We start from the raw sequence: 19,096 nt of genomic DNA on the forward strand, positions 1-19,096 counted from the left end.
AAAGCAAAAGCGCTATAGTTAACTGGCCGTTAAGGAAAGTAATCTTATTTTTTGATCCAAGAGAAACTACATTTTCAGAATTCCTATGTTTACACCACCAGCATCATCTTGCACTGCTTGGAAACCCCGAAACTATGACAGATAAACAGTTTCTCAGTACAGTAAAACACAGAGAAGATTTCCCCTTCCCCCACAATATCTGACAAAAAAATCCATTAACACCAACAGTTTGGCATGTAGGAGCTACCAGAGACACTAGCTCCCTTCTGGTATTGACAACTGGAAGTCTTTCAATGACATCTCCCAACTCATACTGTCATCTAGTGTAATTTTCAACCAAACACACAGTTGAAAGGGGTAGCTGCCTTACAGCTTGATTCACCTTTCCCCTACATCTTTGCTTCTTGCTTATACATAAATACTTCTGTACCTCCAGGATTACTATCAGGCAACTAATCCAGTGGAAAAACAACTAAGCAAACAAGCTAGTTTTCAGCCATGCCAGCTCCCTCATCTAGCTCGTCATGCAACCTGAAAGGCTTGTGCTAGACAAGGCACAGGACAGAACCCCAATTCTGGCAGCGACTCACGTTACTTTCAGCTTAGCACGACCATGAAAATGCTCCCTTCCCTTTAATACCAAGTTTTGCACCCAACAAAAGTCAGCTCAGGTGCAGTTAAGTTAGCAATCTGCAAAGAGCAAAAGGACCACACATGCGTATTAACCCTTTTCAGAGAAGTCTGATTACTTGTACCGAAGTACCACACCGCTGGTAACAATCTGCTTATTACAATTCTGGGTAATATAACTCCATAAACAAACTAAAATTTTCAATGGAAAAAACTATTTAGGAAAAACATCAAACATCAATAACTACTGATTTTCTAAATGCATTATCCCAATATAATTCAGCATAGTCTAATGTCAGCAGAAACGGCCCATGTATTTTCTCTGCACAGCAAACCCCCTGATCATTCCCAAGCTTGAGCATGGGATCACCCGAAAAGCAGTATTGCCAAAGTATTGCCACGTTCATGAAGAATTTAGACATGAGAAATCAATCTTTGTAACTAGTCAAGACGAGGAAGTGTCCAGATAAAACCAAAAACTCTAAAAATTAATTTCAGCTGCTCTGCATTCCTTGTTTGTACTTTGAAGTTACATCTAATTACTTAGCAAAAGTAAAATGGTGGTTTTGATAGTATATTTGGGTTGTGTGCCAGAGTCTACATTGTTTGGGGGGGAAGGGAAAGCTTGAAATCATCTGTTTTAAGTTCTGACAAGATGGGGCAGGGAGAAGGGGATTTAAGAAAAGGAAAAAAAAACAACGAACCCAACAAACCCTATCCACAGTCGGTATGAATTACTTGATTCAAATCCATCTAGACAGACAAAGCCTTCTCTTTGTGGAACTTCATAATTGGCCAGCAAAATTACTACAGCCTAAGCAAAAATTATTTTGTTAGGCATAGGAACATAATAATGAGCTCTTTAGTCATTTCCATTTCTAATTTTCCTGATTCCATAATTAAGAAAACACGATTAGACAACTAATCTTCTTCCAGCTGACTGAATCACAGATTACAAACAAAAGAGCCAAAATGCAGTAAGATTTGAAAATCAGTTTTAAGCCATTCAAAATAAGTCATCCAGGCAAACAATAATCTTTTGCCAAAACATCGAACTGGAAATAGAAATCTCAAAATCTTCTAAATTCATGGGAGTTTCCACTCCAAGGTAGAAAATTAAGAGTTACTGCTTCTGCCTCATCCAAAATGACAAATATGTATTTTTAGTTATGACGCAAAAGATACTGGCTTCCAATACTCTACCCAAGTTCTAGAACAGCTGAAATTATTCTCTATTAGTTGGCAGAAAGCAACAACTCCTGTAAGGCAAGGATGAAGATTAAGCCATTGTGGAAAAAGTGCTTTTAAAAAGAAGTCCAAAGGCTAAGAACGTCCATAAGGCCAGAAGGAGACAAAAAGCAACGTCGGCATTAACAGGCAAGAATATACTCTCTTGAAGTTTTTGGAAGCAAACCGTAAGCTTACATTTCAAGACTACTGTGCCAAAGAACGAAGTTTACAAGGAACAGTTTGCCTTAAGGAAACAACTATTACAACCCTCAGACTCCAGTAAGTCTTAAAGATCTCAAAAAGTACCTTAAATGCTCCCTTCATAATTTGTTACTCCACCCTTTATGATTGTGACAGCCCCAGTACAACCAGGTATCACAAGCAAACTGATTTAGAGTCAAAGTATTAGATCAGAAGCTTTAAAAATTTGCCCCTTTTGTACTAGGGTAAAACTTGAGAGCAAGGCACACAGAATCTATGAAGGTCTTTTTAGAAACATCAGACACGAAACATGATTTTGTGCAGCGAGCATTTAATGTATGCAATTTCCTCAAAATTTCTGAGTTCCAATTTTCCAGTTTCATGGTCAGATCAGATAGATTCACAGTTTCACCACTTGAGTTTTATTTCTTATATCAAGACACGGTATAGATACTCCCACTGAAGCAGACTGGGCACGTGACAGGGCAAGCTGCCCCACAGTTCTCAAGCTAAGCAAGTCCACTTCGGGTGCTGTGAAGCGAGTACTCGGGAACTGTGACTGAGATTAGCCGAGACGTACTATGCTGCAGTAACTCCGAACAGTGCCAAACAACTGAAGAACGGATAGTTACTTGCAGTGAAGATTTTGTACTAGAAACATTTATTCTGTATAGTAAGCAACTGAACTGTAGAAGACACAGAATGCAGATTTATTATTTTGTTGGGTATAAACTCAACTATAGTAACAGTTTTTAATTAAAACTAGTTTATTTATCAGCTTGATTACTCATGATTACTCCTCTCAATCAATAAGCAGTCAAATACTTGGGTTAACTTGAAAGACTAACTACTTAGCGACTTCTTCTTCAGACTGAATTAAATCTCTAACTCATTCTCAAGTGAAATGGGCTATTACACCCATTACAAAAGGGTACAGAGGAAACATGAGCTGCATATTAAAGTGGAAAATTAACTGGACAAAGCTTCACACTGAATACAATTATGAAAGACAGATAATGGAAAAATTCTTAAATTCAGATTTTCCCAGTTGTAGCAAAGGGCACAATAAATTGGTTTTAAGAAGTTGTAGCTTTTAAATACTTTTTCATAAAAATATATATAGGAGAAATCGAACTATTTCCTAACAGAGGTGAAACAAAGCAAAGTAATTAGAATAAAGGAATGTTTCTCATAACTTGATTCATTTATCTAATAAATTTCTTCTTCATGGGAGCATTAAATGCCTCCTTAAACAAATACAACACCACATCGTAAGAACCTCCACCCTCTAAAATCAGACAGACAAGTTTCCAAAGAAGGTCCAACGCACACCAATTCTCCAAGATACATACACTTTAAAAGCAGACGGGAGTTAACAGTGCTACTCAAATCAACTCTTTCTATGACCATACATGCTCCCTTCTAATTATCAAGTGCTAAAGCTATATCTAAAGATGATTTTTTGTTCCTTGTAGGAGACTTCTAACCAACAAACAATAAGACTCTGCAACATTGCCAATTAGTTCAGTTTTGTTTTAATGATATGGGGCAATTCTTAGCGCAGACATTGTGTAGTTAATAACTACAAAATAAAGAGGTTTATTGGTGCAGTCTCAGAATCCCAATTTGAACTGTAAATTTGAATCAAGGTAATTAATTGAAAAGCCAGAGTATCTGAAAATGCATACTAAGTTTTTACTTCAATTTTATCATACTTCTTGAAGAACTTGGAAAAAGTGAAGTTGGTAGAACAGTATATATCACCAAGATTACAAAAACTGGAAGGAAGTAATACATTGCAACAGTGATCCTCATTAAGTGAAGTTGTTTCATCACAATAAATGTTTAAAAAAGTGTCAATGTTATTTAAAAAGTGTTGTATCCCCCCCCCCCCCCAAGTATTTGAAGACAGATAAACCTTTTTCCTTAGTCAAAATGGCTTTTAAAAAAAGTTTCTCAAAACAACAGCAATAATCAAAAAACATGAATTGTATTTTTTCTTTAATCCGTAACATCTCTAGTGCTGAAGGGCCATCCATGTAAAAAGCAGATTCTTTGGGGACATTAGTCAATTAACTTAGTAAAACCCAGTTTCACGAGGATTTATCCTTCCTGTTACGAGGCGAGTCTGCTCCATTTGAGGTCACTGTTCCATTTATTCCATTTTCTAGAAAAAAGAAGAAAACATTTTTCAAATACAATGAGACGCTTCCTATTTTATTACATTTTTGTAGGTCGTATATAAACCATCTTTTAGCTTCTTTTCTGATGTATCTTTGTTAAACATCATCATCATCATCATTCATAACGCAACAGTATAATGAAGTTTTTACAAAGTGCACATTTTAAAGTTTATTACAATGAAGTCTAGGTTTCCTGATATGGCCAGACACTGAAATGTGTGCAATATATACATCTAGACGGAAAATCAAGATTGGCTATAATGTTTTAGAGGACACTCTCTGAAAAAGTAAAATACTCAACCTGTGGATGAGAGTCTCCTGTGAAATTTTGGAGACACACAGTATATACACAGTTCCCTGGTACAGGTCTTTATTGTTTATCCCATCTATTTCATATTTTAATTCTTGCTAAAATTACACTCCTTCACTTACCTTTACAAGCTTTTCATATCTATAGGAAATCTTTATATACACATGCACATAATTTCTCAGTATATAGTTTAACATATAGAATTCATTTATGTTCTGATGAAGATATTTACACAGATAAGATGGACAGAAGTAAAACTAATAGCTGGATTTGAGATGAGTATGTGTACACGGAAAGGATTCAAGCACGAGATCAGGCACCTATCTAAGAATACAAAGCAAGAACATGTTACCAGCTGCAACTCTACTTCTATCCCACTTCTGGGCCAACTTAAAGGTCTCAAGAGTTTTAATCTATTTGAGTACCACAGTGATTTGAAAGCAAAAGATTGTCCTAGAGCAATGACTCACAATCTGGATTTATAATGCACACAACTTAGAGTAAAATGCAGCAACATGATACCATTGTGAATTAGAAGTATCCCCTTTATTCAGTGTCATCACAGCCTAAGGAAGCAGAGATGTTGCCTGACAGTAACTATATTTATAAAACAGATCCGATAAGCAGAGTGCATAGCCAGCTATAATGCTTGCTGCTTAACATCTCTGCTCCGACTTACAGTATCATTCTGACTTCAAGCAACTGGTTTGGGTTTTTATGTTTTGTTTTGTTTTTTTTTTTTTTTGTACAATTAACCAGTTAAACTCATGTTTTCTATCTGCAATGTGTTGCAGATCAACACAGAGCATGGCCAATCCAGAAACACAACGGTTGATCTCCCTGTCTCCCCGGTTACACCCAAATGCTCCCATTTATGCAAAGTAACTAAAAAAAAAAAATTTTAAAAAAATCAGAACTACATCAGAACAAGACCAGACACAGGCCCAATTAGTCAAAACAGGAACAGTCAAAGTCTATCCAACATATTTGGTTGTACACAACATCACCATTTTAAGCCTACATAAGGTGGTCTTTGGATACTTTTCAAAAAGTTCATGTTATTCTTACATCAAGAAGCTTACAAACAATGAGCTAGACCCAAGCCAGCTAAATGAAATCATATTTTCTTCAACAGTTAAGTCAAAACAAGTGAAAGTAAAACAAAGAACAAGAACCAGCATGTGCCTGGGTACCCCACCCACATCATCAATAGGATTCTTCTACTGCCATTTCTGCTTTTGGCATAGGCTAAAAGTAACCCATTTTATTGTGCCCTGGCTCCCAAAAATCCACCCAACCACAAAAAAAGAAAAGAAAAACTGTTTTAAACACTTTAGTTGCCTATATTACTCTTTCAAAAACACTGTCTAGCTGCATCCTGTGCAAGTGTTCTGAAGAGATAACATTACAGGAATCTTCAAAACTGAAGAATCTAAACCAACACTAACCCTTCGGATTTTAAAGTTTTTTTCTTTCCATTTAAAATAAGTTGTAAAATTCCCCAGTCTTTAACACAGGCATAGCTCAATTATTTTCTGAATTAAACCACAATTCTAAACAACTGACTTTTTCACTATTTGTTTACCACTTGCAAGTTTCCATTGAAGCTGGGTGAAAACCAGCATATTCACCAAATTACATGAATGAAATAATTTAAGATATTTTTTAAAGTTACTATGTTTTTAACTTACTGATTAAAATGCCATTTAAGTTTATGCTTTAGAAATATTTGCCATGTAAGATTTAAATTAATTCCTAAAAAAAGCATAGTGAGACACAATGAACATGAAGTTCTGATTAATCAGGACACCTACACAGGAAACTACCTTCGGTCAAGTTAAAAAAAGAAAAGTCCAACTGGATTATCTGATGAAAACAAAAAACCCCAACGCTACACAAAAGCCAAGTTGTGATAATTACAAGTCATTAAAAGGGAGTACAGAAAAACTCTAAAGTACATGATTTTAATAAAAAGAAACTTGGTGGGGGGTGGTGGGAAATCAAATCACTTAGTTGGTCTCTGATCACAAATCTCAGTTCTCAGTGCAAATGGTCTTCACACACATTTCATTCAATACATCAACAAGTGGAACAGGTTGGCAATACACGATTGGTAGCAAAGGATCATGCTGAAATGAGCCTCTGAAATTACTTAAGCAGCCTCAAAAAAAAGCAGAAGTTTTTCAAGCTGGCAATTAAATAAACAAAAGTTTAACTGTTGGTACAACAGAAATACTGAGGTGTGCGTTTTTTGTTGGGTTTTCTTTGGTTTGTTGGTGTGTTTTTTGCGGTTTTTTTTTGGTTTTTTTGGGTTTTTTTTTTTTTTGTTGTTTGTTTTTGTTTTTGTTTTTGTTTTTTTATGGATTTTCCTTGGAGGAAAAAGCATTCAGGTAGTCTTTCACACCCTTTCCATACAGAACGTGACATAATCAAGTAGTCAAACCTGATGTAATTAGTTCACTTTCAAATGCCTCTACATAAATTTAGAGTAGTAAGTAGTTATTACCTCCCCTTAAATGAAGTATCAAAATCCTGTTTTTAGTAAAAACAGTCCAACATAAGCCTATTTACTGAATGGATCATCAAACCATCTCCTTGCCCTTGCTCAGAATTTGGCGGCAATGAAAAACAAGCTTGAAATTCATTGCAAGAAAAATTCAGAAATAATTGATTAAGAGAATAGATCTAAAAATGTGTCTGTTCTCTTTTTATAAGAGAACAAAACATAAGCATGATGCATTTAGCTCAAGTAATAAAATTGGACACAATAAAAATCTCACGTTGCATTAATTAAAGAAATGGTAACTCTTTCATTCAGTCAATTAGAAGAGAAATGCCACACAATTAACATATCATGATTTTAATACAGGAAAAAATACACACTACAACAGTATTCACCAATACTGTTTCTGTCTCACTTGCAAGTTAAACATAAAACGTTTCTTTCGCAATTATATTGAAAAAAAGCCCTCTATTACCTAAAGTTATTTTCAAGAAGTCAAGGCAATAGAAAAACTGAAAAAAACCAAACCTCTTTCTTTTCTGGACGTCTTTCCTTTAGCTGTTATGAACTTCTTTTTCACTGTCTGAGGCTGAGAAGAAGAGTGCTCTCTCCACCTCCGAAGCTGGAAATTAATGAACTTCCACATCATAAATGCTTGAGTCATGCAAATGGAGGCCAGCACACTGATTCTAGAAACAAAACACAGGTAAAGCTTTATAAGCAAGTTTATCTCATTATGCAAACAGAAAAGGAAAGTAGAACACCACCTCAGATATAGTTTTTTGTACGTCATAAACTGCCTTTTTACTCAGGTTCCTCAAACACATTAGAGTGATTCCCTCTAGAAAACACAAATTTGCAAAAGTTCAGTTTTGGTCAGGGTTTTTTTGTGACTCTTCCCCCCTCCTCCTAGTTAACGTCCATTTTCTAAGCCATGCAAGAGTTAGCTCATGTGAGGCGACTGAGCTTAGCACAGCTGAACAAAACTAGACATACAGTAATACAGTGAGAGTGAAGTCTTTGCCCCTCCATCAAAACCAGGAAGTACTAGATTTTTTTTTCTGCTTTCTCCTTTCACAGTATTACTCTCAAGATACCAGGCAGTAACAGCTGAACATGGTTTAAGAGAGTCTTGCAGTTCCGAGTATCAATTCTGCAGGGTAATGCGGACATTGTCAATGTTTTAAAAACTTCCTTTTCTGGATTTAATTCATTATGCCTTAACCTCTACAGATAAACTCACTGCAATCATATCTAGAATTCAATTCACTAACTTGAAAATATTTGAAAGCAATCGCTGTAATCGGATCATCTTTTGAATTCTGTCATTTTTTGGTTTTGTTTTCTGACAAAACCCCAAGCAACCAGTTACAGATTTCTCAGCTGTAAACTGTAAAATTCTTCAATTTGTTTCACTGTGCCTTGCAAGTTTGTTACATAAGCTATTCTTTTTGATCCCATCACTTGCATGAAAACACCCAACCATTCAGAATCACTAGCATTAACACCACACCATGTATATTGTGCATTTAACACAGGTTTACAGCTCACGCTTATGAACCGTTCCAAGTTTACTGTACCTAACAGCCAGGATATTAAAGTTTCCAGTACTGAAATCCAGCTGCTGATCTTCTGCTCTTGCCAGTCCAAAGCCAAAAGTGAGGACTGAGAGAATCAAAGTGAGAAGCCTTCCCAAAACAAAGAGAACTGCCCACAGTGAAAATCTATGAAGAAAAACATCACAAACATTAAATGAATTTTCCTTTCACAAGTACCAACAATACAAATGTTTACACTTCACCATGTGAATTCGTTTGAAATTTAAGATCTTACCTAAATTCACTATTTTGCACCCATCCTAAACCAGTCTAGTATTTCTAGTACTCATAGAAAACAAAAAGCAAGATAAGCCCTCAAATTTATTTTTTTGTTACAAACCAAAAGTATGTTCTGAAAATGACTTTCAACTCAACAGAAAGTGCTTTCCATTACTATCAGAACATGAGCATGTTATTAGTTCCCACAGAACTGGCTGTATTAGCAACCTATGCTGTTCTTTTCCCTACAAAACTTTTTTTTTTAAATACTGGTACATCGTGTAAGATTTTATTTCATTTCATACTGCTACTAACATTCACTTAAATAGACAAATAGGTAAAAAGATAGTTTTAGAGATAAAAAGACTTAAACTAGTCTAGAGAACTGTGGTCTCTAAGGAAATAGCTTGAACTTCCTTGTAATTTTGGTTTCTGGTTAGCGAAGTGCACAAGGCTTTGAGAAAGAAATTATATGAATTTAAAAGATAAAGACTACTTACCCTTTCTGGTATCTTTCATCACTGAAGTAGAAAAGACGGGATATGTGGAAAAGAAATTCAACGAAGTAATGCAATACCAGAAGAACAAGTCCAAGATGGGTCAGACTATCAAAACAAATAAAACAAACATTCAGACATTTTGTTAGATGTTAAGACAGAGAATGAAGCCAGCAAAAGTTTACAATTGACTTACTTCAGGAGATAGGCTCCAGCGATATGAAAGAGATAAAGTCCAATGTAGACAATCTGGCGAAAGATATCTTCCTATTAGGAAGAAAAAAGTAATTATGTGTTATACATCATTGTACAACTATTCCCTAGTTCTGGAAATTCTTCTTGGTTTATCAGCTAGTTTAACACGGCCTGTTCTGGCACAGAATTACTCAGTCTAGATCATCTAATTCCACACATAGCTTATTGCTTGCTGAGCAGTAACATTTGGTATCCTACACATACATTACTGTGAGAAAACACATCAAACATCAACAAGGTGCTTTTTAAAAGGGCCCATTTTTATTTGATATGACTACTGTGAATTTGTACTAGCTATTACAATACTTATTTGGTATGTATTACTACATCATCAGGTTAATTTCCTACAGTTCTGCATGTTTGTTGGCCATCAGGTTCTGTCAGGTTGCTACAGAATAAAAGTCTACAAGCCAAAACGAAGAAGTTTCCAAGTGTTGACATCTATTTTAAAAATTCAAGATCATCCAAGATTCTGGCATACCGTTGCTGGCAAATATAGAGAATAATGTTATTAATCAGTCATGCTAATCCACATGGTTACACTCCAAGTTAGGTGCTTAAGAATCTCCCGCTTTTTGGAAAGATTCCCTAAACTTCAAGCAAGGGGCTTCAGCGTTATCTTGTATACATGTAATTAAAAAAAAGGCCAGAAAACTTAATCTTGTGAGATCTATGCTACATTACGCAATATTCCATCTCAAAATCAATGAAAGGACAGAATCAAACACTTGTGACAACAGCAAACACCACACACATAGACAAAGAGCAAGAAAACAGAAAAACACGCACTCTAAATGATCCGAAAAAAACAAAAAATGAGTTCTTTCAGACAAATCACAGAACAGTCAGTACAAATGCTCAGTCTCTCCAAGCACTACAAGGACAAGCCTTTTGCACTTAATCTTCAGGACTGAGGTAACATTTAAGCAGCCCATGCTGCCTGCTTAGATAAACAGTCAGAGACCAAAGGCCCTCTGAAATAACGCAGCTGGAGGCATACACTGCTATACAGAAAGCCGAGTGAAGAACTTCTTTTCATGTCTATGGCAGCAGTACAGACAACTGGACCTGAGTAAAAGAAGTCAGTTCCTTCAAGAGACGGAATAAGGCAGAGAAGCCAAGATGGCAGAGGTTAAACTGTGGTGAAAAAAATATCAACTATGAACTTGATAAATTAACTATCACTCTTCAAACTTAATGCAAAAGTCAGAGGCCAAAATTCCAAGAGCACTTCTGCCACTTGTGACAGCTTTCTTGAAGTTATGTTAAAAAAACCCGCTACACATGGATATGAAGCCACATATCTCGTGGCACAGAATCACCTCTGTGCCCGGAAAGATCAAGGAGCAGATCCTCCTGGCAACTATGCTGAGGCACATAGAAAATAAGGAGGTGATTGGTGACAGCCAACATGGCTTCACTAAGGGCAAATCCTGCCTGACTAATTTGGTGGCCTTCTATGATGACGTTACGGCACTGATGGATAGGGGAAGAGCAACTGACATCATCTACCTGGACTTGTCCAAAGCATTTGATACTGTCCCACATTACATCCTTGTCTCTAAACTGGAAAGACATGGTTTTGATGGATGGACCACTCAGTGGATAAAGAATTGGCTGGATGGTCGCACTCAAAGAGTTGTGGTCAACAGTTCAATGTCCAAGTGGAGGCCAGTGACGAGTGGTGCTCCTCAGGGGTCAGTAGGGGGCCAGTGCTATTTAACATCTTTGTTGGTGACATGGACAGTGGGATCAAGTGCACCCTCAGCAAGTTTGCAGATGACACCAAGTTGTGTGGTGCTGTGGACACGCTGGAGGGAAGGGATGCCATCCAGAGGGACCTTGACAGGCTGGAGAGGTGGGCCTGTGAGAACCTCATGAAGTTCAACAAGGCCAAGTGCAAGGTCCTGCACATGGGTCAGGGCAATCCCAAGCACAAGTACAGGCTGGGCGGAGAATGGACTGAGAGCAGCCCTGAGGAAAAGGACTTGGGAGTGCTGGTGGATGAGAAGCTCAACATGAGCCGGCAATGTGCACTGGCAGCCCAGAAAGCCAATTGTAACCTGGGCTGCATCCAAAGAAGTGTGGCCAGCAGGTCAAGGGAGGTGATTCTGCCCCTCTACTCTGCTCTAGTGAGACCCCACCTGGAATACTGTCTTCAGCTCTGGAGTCCCCAGCACAAGAAGGACATGGAGCTGCTGGAGCGGGTCCAGAGGAGGGCCACAAAGATGATTCGAGGGCTGGAGCACCTCTGCTAGATCCATCTGGATCGCATGCATTTCGTCAAGCAAATCAACTGCACCACTCAGCTTGGTGTCATCTGCAAAAATGCTGAGGGTCCACTCAGTGCCACTATCTATGTCACTTACGAAGATATTAAATAACACTGGTCCCAGTACAAACCCTTGAAGAACATCACTTGTTACTGGCTTCCACTTGGAGTTTGAGCCATTGATTGTAACTCTTGGAAAGCTGCCATCCAGCCAGTTCCTTATCGATCTAACAGTCCCTCCATCAAATCCTCCTCTCTCCAAATTTACAGGTAAGAATGCTGTGGGGGACCATAGCAAAAGCCTTAACAGAAGTTCAGGTAGATGACATCAGTAGCTCTTCCCTCATTCACTGATGTAGTCATACCACCGTAGACAACCACTAAACTAGTCAAGCATGATTTGCCCTTGGGGAAACCATGTTGCAGAGTTTAAAACAGAAAAGTTTAAAAAGGAAAATGCATATGCAAAATAACCCTGAGCAAAAACATGCAAAGAGACTACTTAAATTGGTCCAGGAAGGCAAAATGTGTGCTACAAAAGTCTACAGCAAACTCCGTGTTTTGAGAACTCCAACAGAGAAAACCCTTAGGAGGAAAAGGATGCTGTTAAAAATTGAGGGCCAAAAAAAATCTTAATACACGGCTAACCAGAACTTCTCTTGAGGACAGTGGTATTTAAATCAAATCCCGGAGTTTAATATTCCTTGGATTTATGAAATTATTCACTGCTTGTAGTATACACTTGTACTCATGAAGCAACTGTGATTTCAATGAGACTATTCAGATGACTAATTGCAAGAAACAAAAAAAAAGTTTGAGAAGAAAATCTCACACTCATTTGCTCAAAGGAAAATTCTTTTAGTAGATGAGAAACACTAGTAATTTTCATTTACACAACAGATATATAGCGATTTTAATGCAATTAGAAAGACAGGATAACTGAAAAGAAAAAAACCCTACCTTCTCACATGGACATTTGAGCATCCAAAATTCCATCAGGAAAAGTGGGTAACACAAATTAGATTTCCTACTCTGTCCTTGAGCAACACATTACGCTAAGTCCAAAAGAAATCCACTATTCCACTGTTTGAGTTGCTTGTTTTGGAGTTCTTTTGATTTAAAATTTGAACTTACTTTTTTAGTTTTCTGGAAGTACAACTCTGGAAAAGCATGAAACCAGTAAGCCAACTGTAAGATGTAGAAAAACTTCATTTGAAACCTGTACAATACAGCAAGAATTGAAGAATATTACTTTTTATTAACCAACTTAAAAATATTTCAGAAGCTTTCTAGTGAACACATTTAACCACTTTTTCTAAAGAACAGATCTATATTTGATCCTTCCTGTCAGCCAACTCAAAAGTATGATTTTTTAAAAACAAAATTAAGATAAATAAAGCTTGTGAAAGCTTAATTCTTTAAGTAATAGCCTACAGAAAGAGAACTCTGTTACAAATCAACAAAGAATCAAGTTCCTCCATTAATACAAGCAAAAATATATTAGTGACTAATGTAGTTTTACAGACTACGTACAATTCTACACAGATTGTACATGATACACCCTAAGTTTAAAACACTCCCTCCTCTCCCCAACAATCCTCTAAGGAAGAGGCCTTACGGAATCAGAGCGTGCGGATAGTCCCTCCACAGAGAGGTTGGATCTGATATATAGTTCTCCTAAAAAAACAAACAAAAAACCCCAATAAACCCTCACAGACGCTACTTACTAGTCAGATATAATGAATGAACATACACACACACGTATTTATGTACATGTGTGTGTGTACGTACAAACATGCACACACCCACACGCATTAGTAAAAGCTGCAGATCAATATATTTCCTTTTACCATAAAAACTCCAAAACCAAAAGACAGCTGTATTGGCTTAGAAAAACAAAAAGCAACAAAACAAACCAAGCATCCATTCAAGACAGAGTGTCCTTACGAAATGGAGGTTATCTCAGCATCACTACAGCCATAAGTCTTCCCTTGTAAACTGCTGACAAGCTTTGAGCTTAACTAAGAGAAGTTTTTTCAGGAGTCACTATGTTAAGCAAAAAAACAACCCCATACTTCCTGTTTTTTGAAACTAAGCTCATATATATATACGGTCACCAGGTGCAAAGAGCACATCACTTGAAAGCGCACACTGACCTGAGCCTACAGCAATCCGCCCATACACCCATTCCCCAGGCTGCCAAAATGCTACATGTGCTGCTTTTTTAACATTTCTTTTAGGCTAATAAGCCAATACAGAAAGAACTACAGAAAACAAAGTACCGTAATAGAGTTAATAAGTTAACAAATCTTCTTCAGTTGACAGTAAATCAACTCCGTCTGAGCAACAGTAGCACCACTGATCTTTATACTCAGTTATGACTACAATCTACACAGAATCCTAAAACTTGCCCCTGCTTTAATATTAAAACCAGTTAAAAGCAGAAAAATAAGCCAAAAACTATTTATCATCATTGTAAGTGAAGTTTTTAAAATCTCGTAATACAGAAGAGAAAGTGTACTTACTGAGACAAGAATACTTGTTCCCCAAACACAGGAGAAAAGGTAGAATGCACTAAGCTGCCCAGACTCATTGAACTTGCTATGCTTTGTTTTTGAAAAGTGCATTTTCCTGTTAATTTTCTGAAATGAAAGTCCATTGTTATTTATATGCTGTAGTACTTAACATTTCCTTGTTAACTGCATCAGAACATCTCAAAGTTTCAATGCATGTTTTAACAGTTAAAAGCTTTAATGCAAAAGTTTAAAGTTAATAGCCTTAATGTCTAACTAAAACCTGACAATTATCTTGATGAAAGTAATGAATATTTTGTACTTACATCCAGTACATACTCCTGAATTATAGCATGTATGATTATTGCTACAAGCATGTAAAAGAAAATTGTAGCCAAGTCTTTGATGCCGTAGTAATAGAGAGAGACTGTTTCTGCAGATTGTTCTTCTAAAAGACAAACAGAATTAATGGTTAGGCATCAGTACAGTTTAATGGCTAATAAGTTTGTTTCACAAAGTGAAACTTTTCAGACCGAAGCAGTTTGTAGTCAGCTGAGCAAACAGAAGTCAAAGTAAACTGCTATCATGAGCTAGGTTACCAGACTGTTCACAGTCGTCATCTCCATCACATCACAAATTGAATTTGATTCTGGAAAGATGCGCTATAAAAACGAAAACTTAAGTGCGCTTAGGAAGCTTACCCAAATGCACTGAAAGGAGACAATAAAATTATGCTAAACTATCACCCTGCTTTGACCAGTAAATATCGTCACTTGCAAAACCAGAGTAAGAATTAATGTGGACTTATCCGCCAGTCAGATGGTGTTTGAGCACTAATGATGAATCTAGCAGAACAGAAACATCATCCCTAACCTAATTAATTAAAATGGAGTTTTACTAAAAATAAAGTGAAGTCCTTCAAAATTGCTTATTATCTACTCAAATTGTCAAATTCACTTACCCTCAGCCTAGAAAGTACGGCATACTAAAAACGTCTGAATACACTGTCTCATAACTAACCTCCTGCACGATACATACCTGTGGCAGGAATGGTAACATTATACTGAAGTGTAACAAAAATGACAGCTGCTTTCGCTGTAATCTGTAAGAGAAAAAACAAAAGTGCTATAAATTCTCACTGAAATAAATTATATTAAACAGAAAACATCTGCCCACAGTTTTAGTATCCTTCCCCAGCTTGTTTCTCCCCTCCCATAAAACTGATCAACTCACATTATCACACTTCACATGACTTTCCAAAGGCAGAACACATTGTGTGATCTCCACAGGTTTGTTCACAGAATACCCAACCTCCTGAACAAAATATCCTTGAAAATGTTGCTTACAAATAGTCTTTTCTACAACACTGAAACAAAAACACATGCTGCAACTCATTCTCCAGTCCATACCGTATTATTACATTAACAGAACGTACAACATCATGTAATCTCTAGACCATGATGCACGCTTCAATGGCTGACAATAAACTTCATTTAAAACTACCCCTTAACTTTACAAAATTGAAGGCCAATATCGTATTCATAAACCTGTGAGTGATTTGGAAAACGCAGACAGGAAAGGAGAAAAGGCATAAAAGAACAGAGAACCATTTCGGGTCAGCTACATACCAACAATACAATTCGCATTCTTTTGACCCTGTGGATCCTTTGGCAAGAAGTGTAAACCAAAAGAAACTAAATTTAGCAGTAGCGGTACTACCCCTTTATGATTGATACTAAGAAAAAGCAGAATGAATTGGGGCAGGGGGTGGTGGTGCAGTCTGTTCTAAAGGCTTTTTCTTTTTGGGAGGCTGGTGGTGATACTATAAAAGCCCCAATAAATAAGCAGAAGCACAAGTTCTTATCTGTCAATAAGCATAAATTAGTTTTCCACTTTAATGCATCTTTGTTGAATCCAAACATCAATCAATACATCTTAACAAAGAGGAGAAAAATAATCATGCTTTACAGTATATCTGATCTGATCATTTCTCATTCCTGTAAAAACCTAGCATCCTTGTTACATTTATAGGACTGACAAAAAAAAAACAACAAAACAACCAAAAAACATCCCCTCCTTTAGGAATCTTGGAAGGATACTTTGAGCATCTGAAGATTACGATTAGGTTACTACTGGTATTTTATTATCATCCACAAGAAATAACATTTTTTTATTTTTAAAACTAGCACTTTGTAAACAAGCCCTAGATTTTCTAGAAAACCCTGAATATACAGTGGACTGTTCACTCCGCTTAACTTCACTAATTCAGGCAAACTAGTTGGATTCCCTGAAGCAGCCTAGGGCTCCCTATTCATCAAGGGAGCTGTCAGAGGATAATTCAAAACGTTAAGTCAATTCTGAACTGCCCTTTGAAGGCTCCGTCAGCTACTCACAGACCTAATTCGGTTCCACAAATCAGGCAGTGTAAACACCTTGCCCTATCAACATTAACCACACAACGTGATCTCCAAGACCTATATCGAAGCATTAAAAAAACTGCAACAACCTTCTCAGTCATACCGTATCTGTACCAACAAAGGCATACGGCCCTTCTGTGCTGGGGCAGAAAACACCCTGGATTAACGGAAATGGAAACAAATACTTCGGCACATCCAATCCCCCCAAAACTTCCAGCCTTACCAGTAATACTGTAAAGAGAGTAAGCCAGAAGCAGACATAAAAGGTAATGGTTTAAGTCCAGCTTTTTCACCTCACTGCTCAGAAAACCACCATATAAGGACTATCTTGGTGATTTTTGATAGTAAGCAGCTGTCTTGGACTACCCTGTTTTTCCTTTCCATGTATATTTTTTTTCCCCAACTTCACCGGCCTCTAGTGCTGAGCAGTATCAACAGCTGGATAAAATTACTCTCAAAACCATCCATATCACAAAGAGGCCCGCAACTCTAAACAAATGGCTAAAACACTGAAAAGCCAGAATCACTTCACCAAAAAACCGGGAGTGTCTTACTTCGATGGGGCACCACGGAGAACGTTTTGGAAGTCACACAGGTAAATTTCCTTTTCGGCCCTCCCGGAAGGTAAACGAGAAGAGCCAAAAAGGCACATTTTAGATCGTCTGCATCTCACACGGGGGCCCACCGAGCGCGCCCGAGCAGCGGGGCTGGCCGAGAGCAGAGCTCCCTCCGGCCGCCGTCCCACCCGGCCGCAGCCAGGCCCATCTCCGACGGGAAGAGGCGGCGGGTAACGAACGAGCGCCAGCCGAGACACACGGATCGGCGCCCCCGCCCCGGGATAGCGGCTCCTCAAGCCGCCGTCAGGAGCAGCCCCGTGAGGCGACGCGCGGGGTGCGCGGGACGGGGCACCGGCCGCCCCGCCAGCGGCGGCGGCACGTACACGTCACCGCTCGTGCCCTGCCCGCCGCGCGGCCCGACGGGAGCCGTAGTGCCCGCGGGGCCCGGCGGGGGCCGCGCGCACAAAGAGCGGGGATCGCCTGTCGCGGCTGGGCCGCGCCGCCCCCCCTCCCCCCGCGGCGCGGCCGCACACTCCTCCCCCGGCCGCCGCGCTCCGACTGCCACGTAACCCCGCCGCCAGCAGGAACTGCCCGCCGCCGCGGGAGGAAGCGCGCCGCCCCGCTCCCCGTCCCCTTACGGCGGCGTCGCGCTGCGGGGACGTGGGAGGGGGGGGGAGAGAGCACGGCCTCCCCTCGCAGGCGGCGAATGGAGACGGGAGTCCGGTCCTGGCGGCAGCCACAGACTGCGCCTCTCCGGGCCGAGACAGGGAGGAGGGCGTGCCTCGAGGGCCCGGGGAAGCGAGACTGAGCTGCGGGGATGGCGCCCGCCTTGGCTTCTCCTGCCGCGTAGCGGGGCCGGGGGTCGGCACCTCTCCCTGCGCACAGCGCGAGCGGGAGGGCCGGGGGGGGCCCAAGGAGGGCGTGGGCTGGCGGGCAGGTGTGCCCGGAGGTGCCCGGGCTGGCTGAGGGGCAGCCGCAGCGACCCGCCCAGCCTCCCCCGGCTCACCGGGACCCCCGTGCCCTCCCCGCCCAGCATCCTCCGGCTCACCGGGACCCCCGTTCCCTCCCCGCCCAGCGCCGAGAGCCCCCGGCGGAAGGGGAGAAGCGAGACGAAGCCCCCGGGGCGGGGGCGCCGGTGCCGCCTCACCTCGAACATAAGCCCCAGCAGGAAGATCATGGCCATGCAGGACACGATGTCCGCATGGTTCTGCACGATGAACTCGTGGCTCAGCACCGGCGGGTTCTTGTTGCTCTTCTTGCGGATCGCCATGGCGGGCAGGGAGCTGGGCGCCGCCGCCGCCTCCCCGCTGCCAGCACAGCTCCTCTCGCCGCGGCCAGGAAGAGGCGGAGGGGGAGGAGGCGGCCGCGCAGCCGAGGAATGGCAGCCGTCGCTTCGCTTCACCCCGCCCCGGCCGCAGGGAGCAGCGCCGGCCGCCGCCAGCAGCGCCCCTGCCGGCCGGCGGGGCACCGCCCGCCCGCTCCCGGGGGCGGCGAGGGGCAGCGCCGGGCAGTTCAAACCGACCAACGGCGGCGCGCCTGGAGCCTCCCCGCCCCCGGGAGGCCGCTCCGGGTGATGGTGCGGGCCGGGGCCTGCTGGTGGAGCCGAGCCGTGCCGTACCGCGTGCCTGGCAGCGCCTTTCGGCTTCTCGCTGGCGGTAGTCCGGAGCCCGCGTTGGCCGCTGGCTCGGCTTCCCTCTCCCCGAGAGGCAGC

The 19,096-nt window shown here is 40.5% G+C and overlaps 1 protein-coding gene across 2 annotated transcripts; it reads right to left on the bottom strand.

Moving 5' to 3' along the window:
* Nucleotides 1–2,572: 2,572 nt before the first annotated feature.
* TRAM1 (translocation associated membrane protein 1) lies at nucleotides 2,573–18,708 on the bottom strand. Of its 2 annotated transcripts, none has more exons than XM_086609378.1 (11): nucleotides 18,533–18,708; nucleotides 15,450–15,513; nucleotides 14,738–14,859; nucleotides 14,424–14,540; nucleotides 13,517–13,575; nucleotides 13,033–13,117; nucleotides 9,568–9,638; nucleotides 9,375–9,479; nucleotides 8,638–8,781; nucleotides 7,586–7,746; nucleotides 2,573–4,228 (listed from the first exon to the last, which is right to left on the bottom strand). In XM_086609378.1, the coding sequence occupies exons 1-11, from the start codon at nucleotides 18,653–18,655 to the stop codon at nucleotides 4,155–4,157; spliced, it is 1,125 nt and encodes a 374-aa protein (XP_086465504.1). In that variant the 5' UTR covers nucleotides 18,656–18,708; the 3' UTR covers nucleotides 2,573–4,154. The 2 variants fall into 2 exon arrangements, with proteins under 2 accessions (XP_086465504.1, XP_086465505.1); XM_086609379.1 differs by lacking the exon at nucleotides 18,533–18,708 and adding an exon at nucleotides 17,383–17,415.
* Between the last annotated feature and the right edge of the window lie 388 nt (nucleotides 18,709–19,096).

This window comes from Tauraco erythrolophus, chromosome 3 (assembly GCF_009769465.1).
Source record: "Tauraco erythrolophus isolate bTauEry1 chromosome 3, bTauEry1.pri, whole genome shotgun sequence".
In the NCBI taxonomy this organism is placed as follows: Eukaryota; Metazoa; Chordata; class Aves; order Musophagiformes; family Musophagidae; genus Tauraco; species Tauraco erythrolophus.

Coding starts and splice junctions, on each gene's coding strand:
- TRAM1 (XM_086609378.1), bottom strand. CDS start 18,655: ATGGCGATCCGCAAGAAGAGCAACAAGAACCCGCCGGTGCTGAGCCAC. Junction 9,639..13,032: donor ACTTCCAGAAAACTAAAAAA/GTAAGTTCAAAT, acceptor TCTTCCTAATAG/GAAGATATCTTTCGCCAGAT. Junction 4,229..7,585: donor GACGTCCAGAAAAGAAAGAG/GTTTGGTTTTTT, acceptor TCTTTTTTCTAG/AAAATGGAATAAATGGAACA.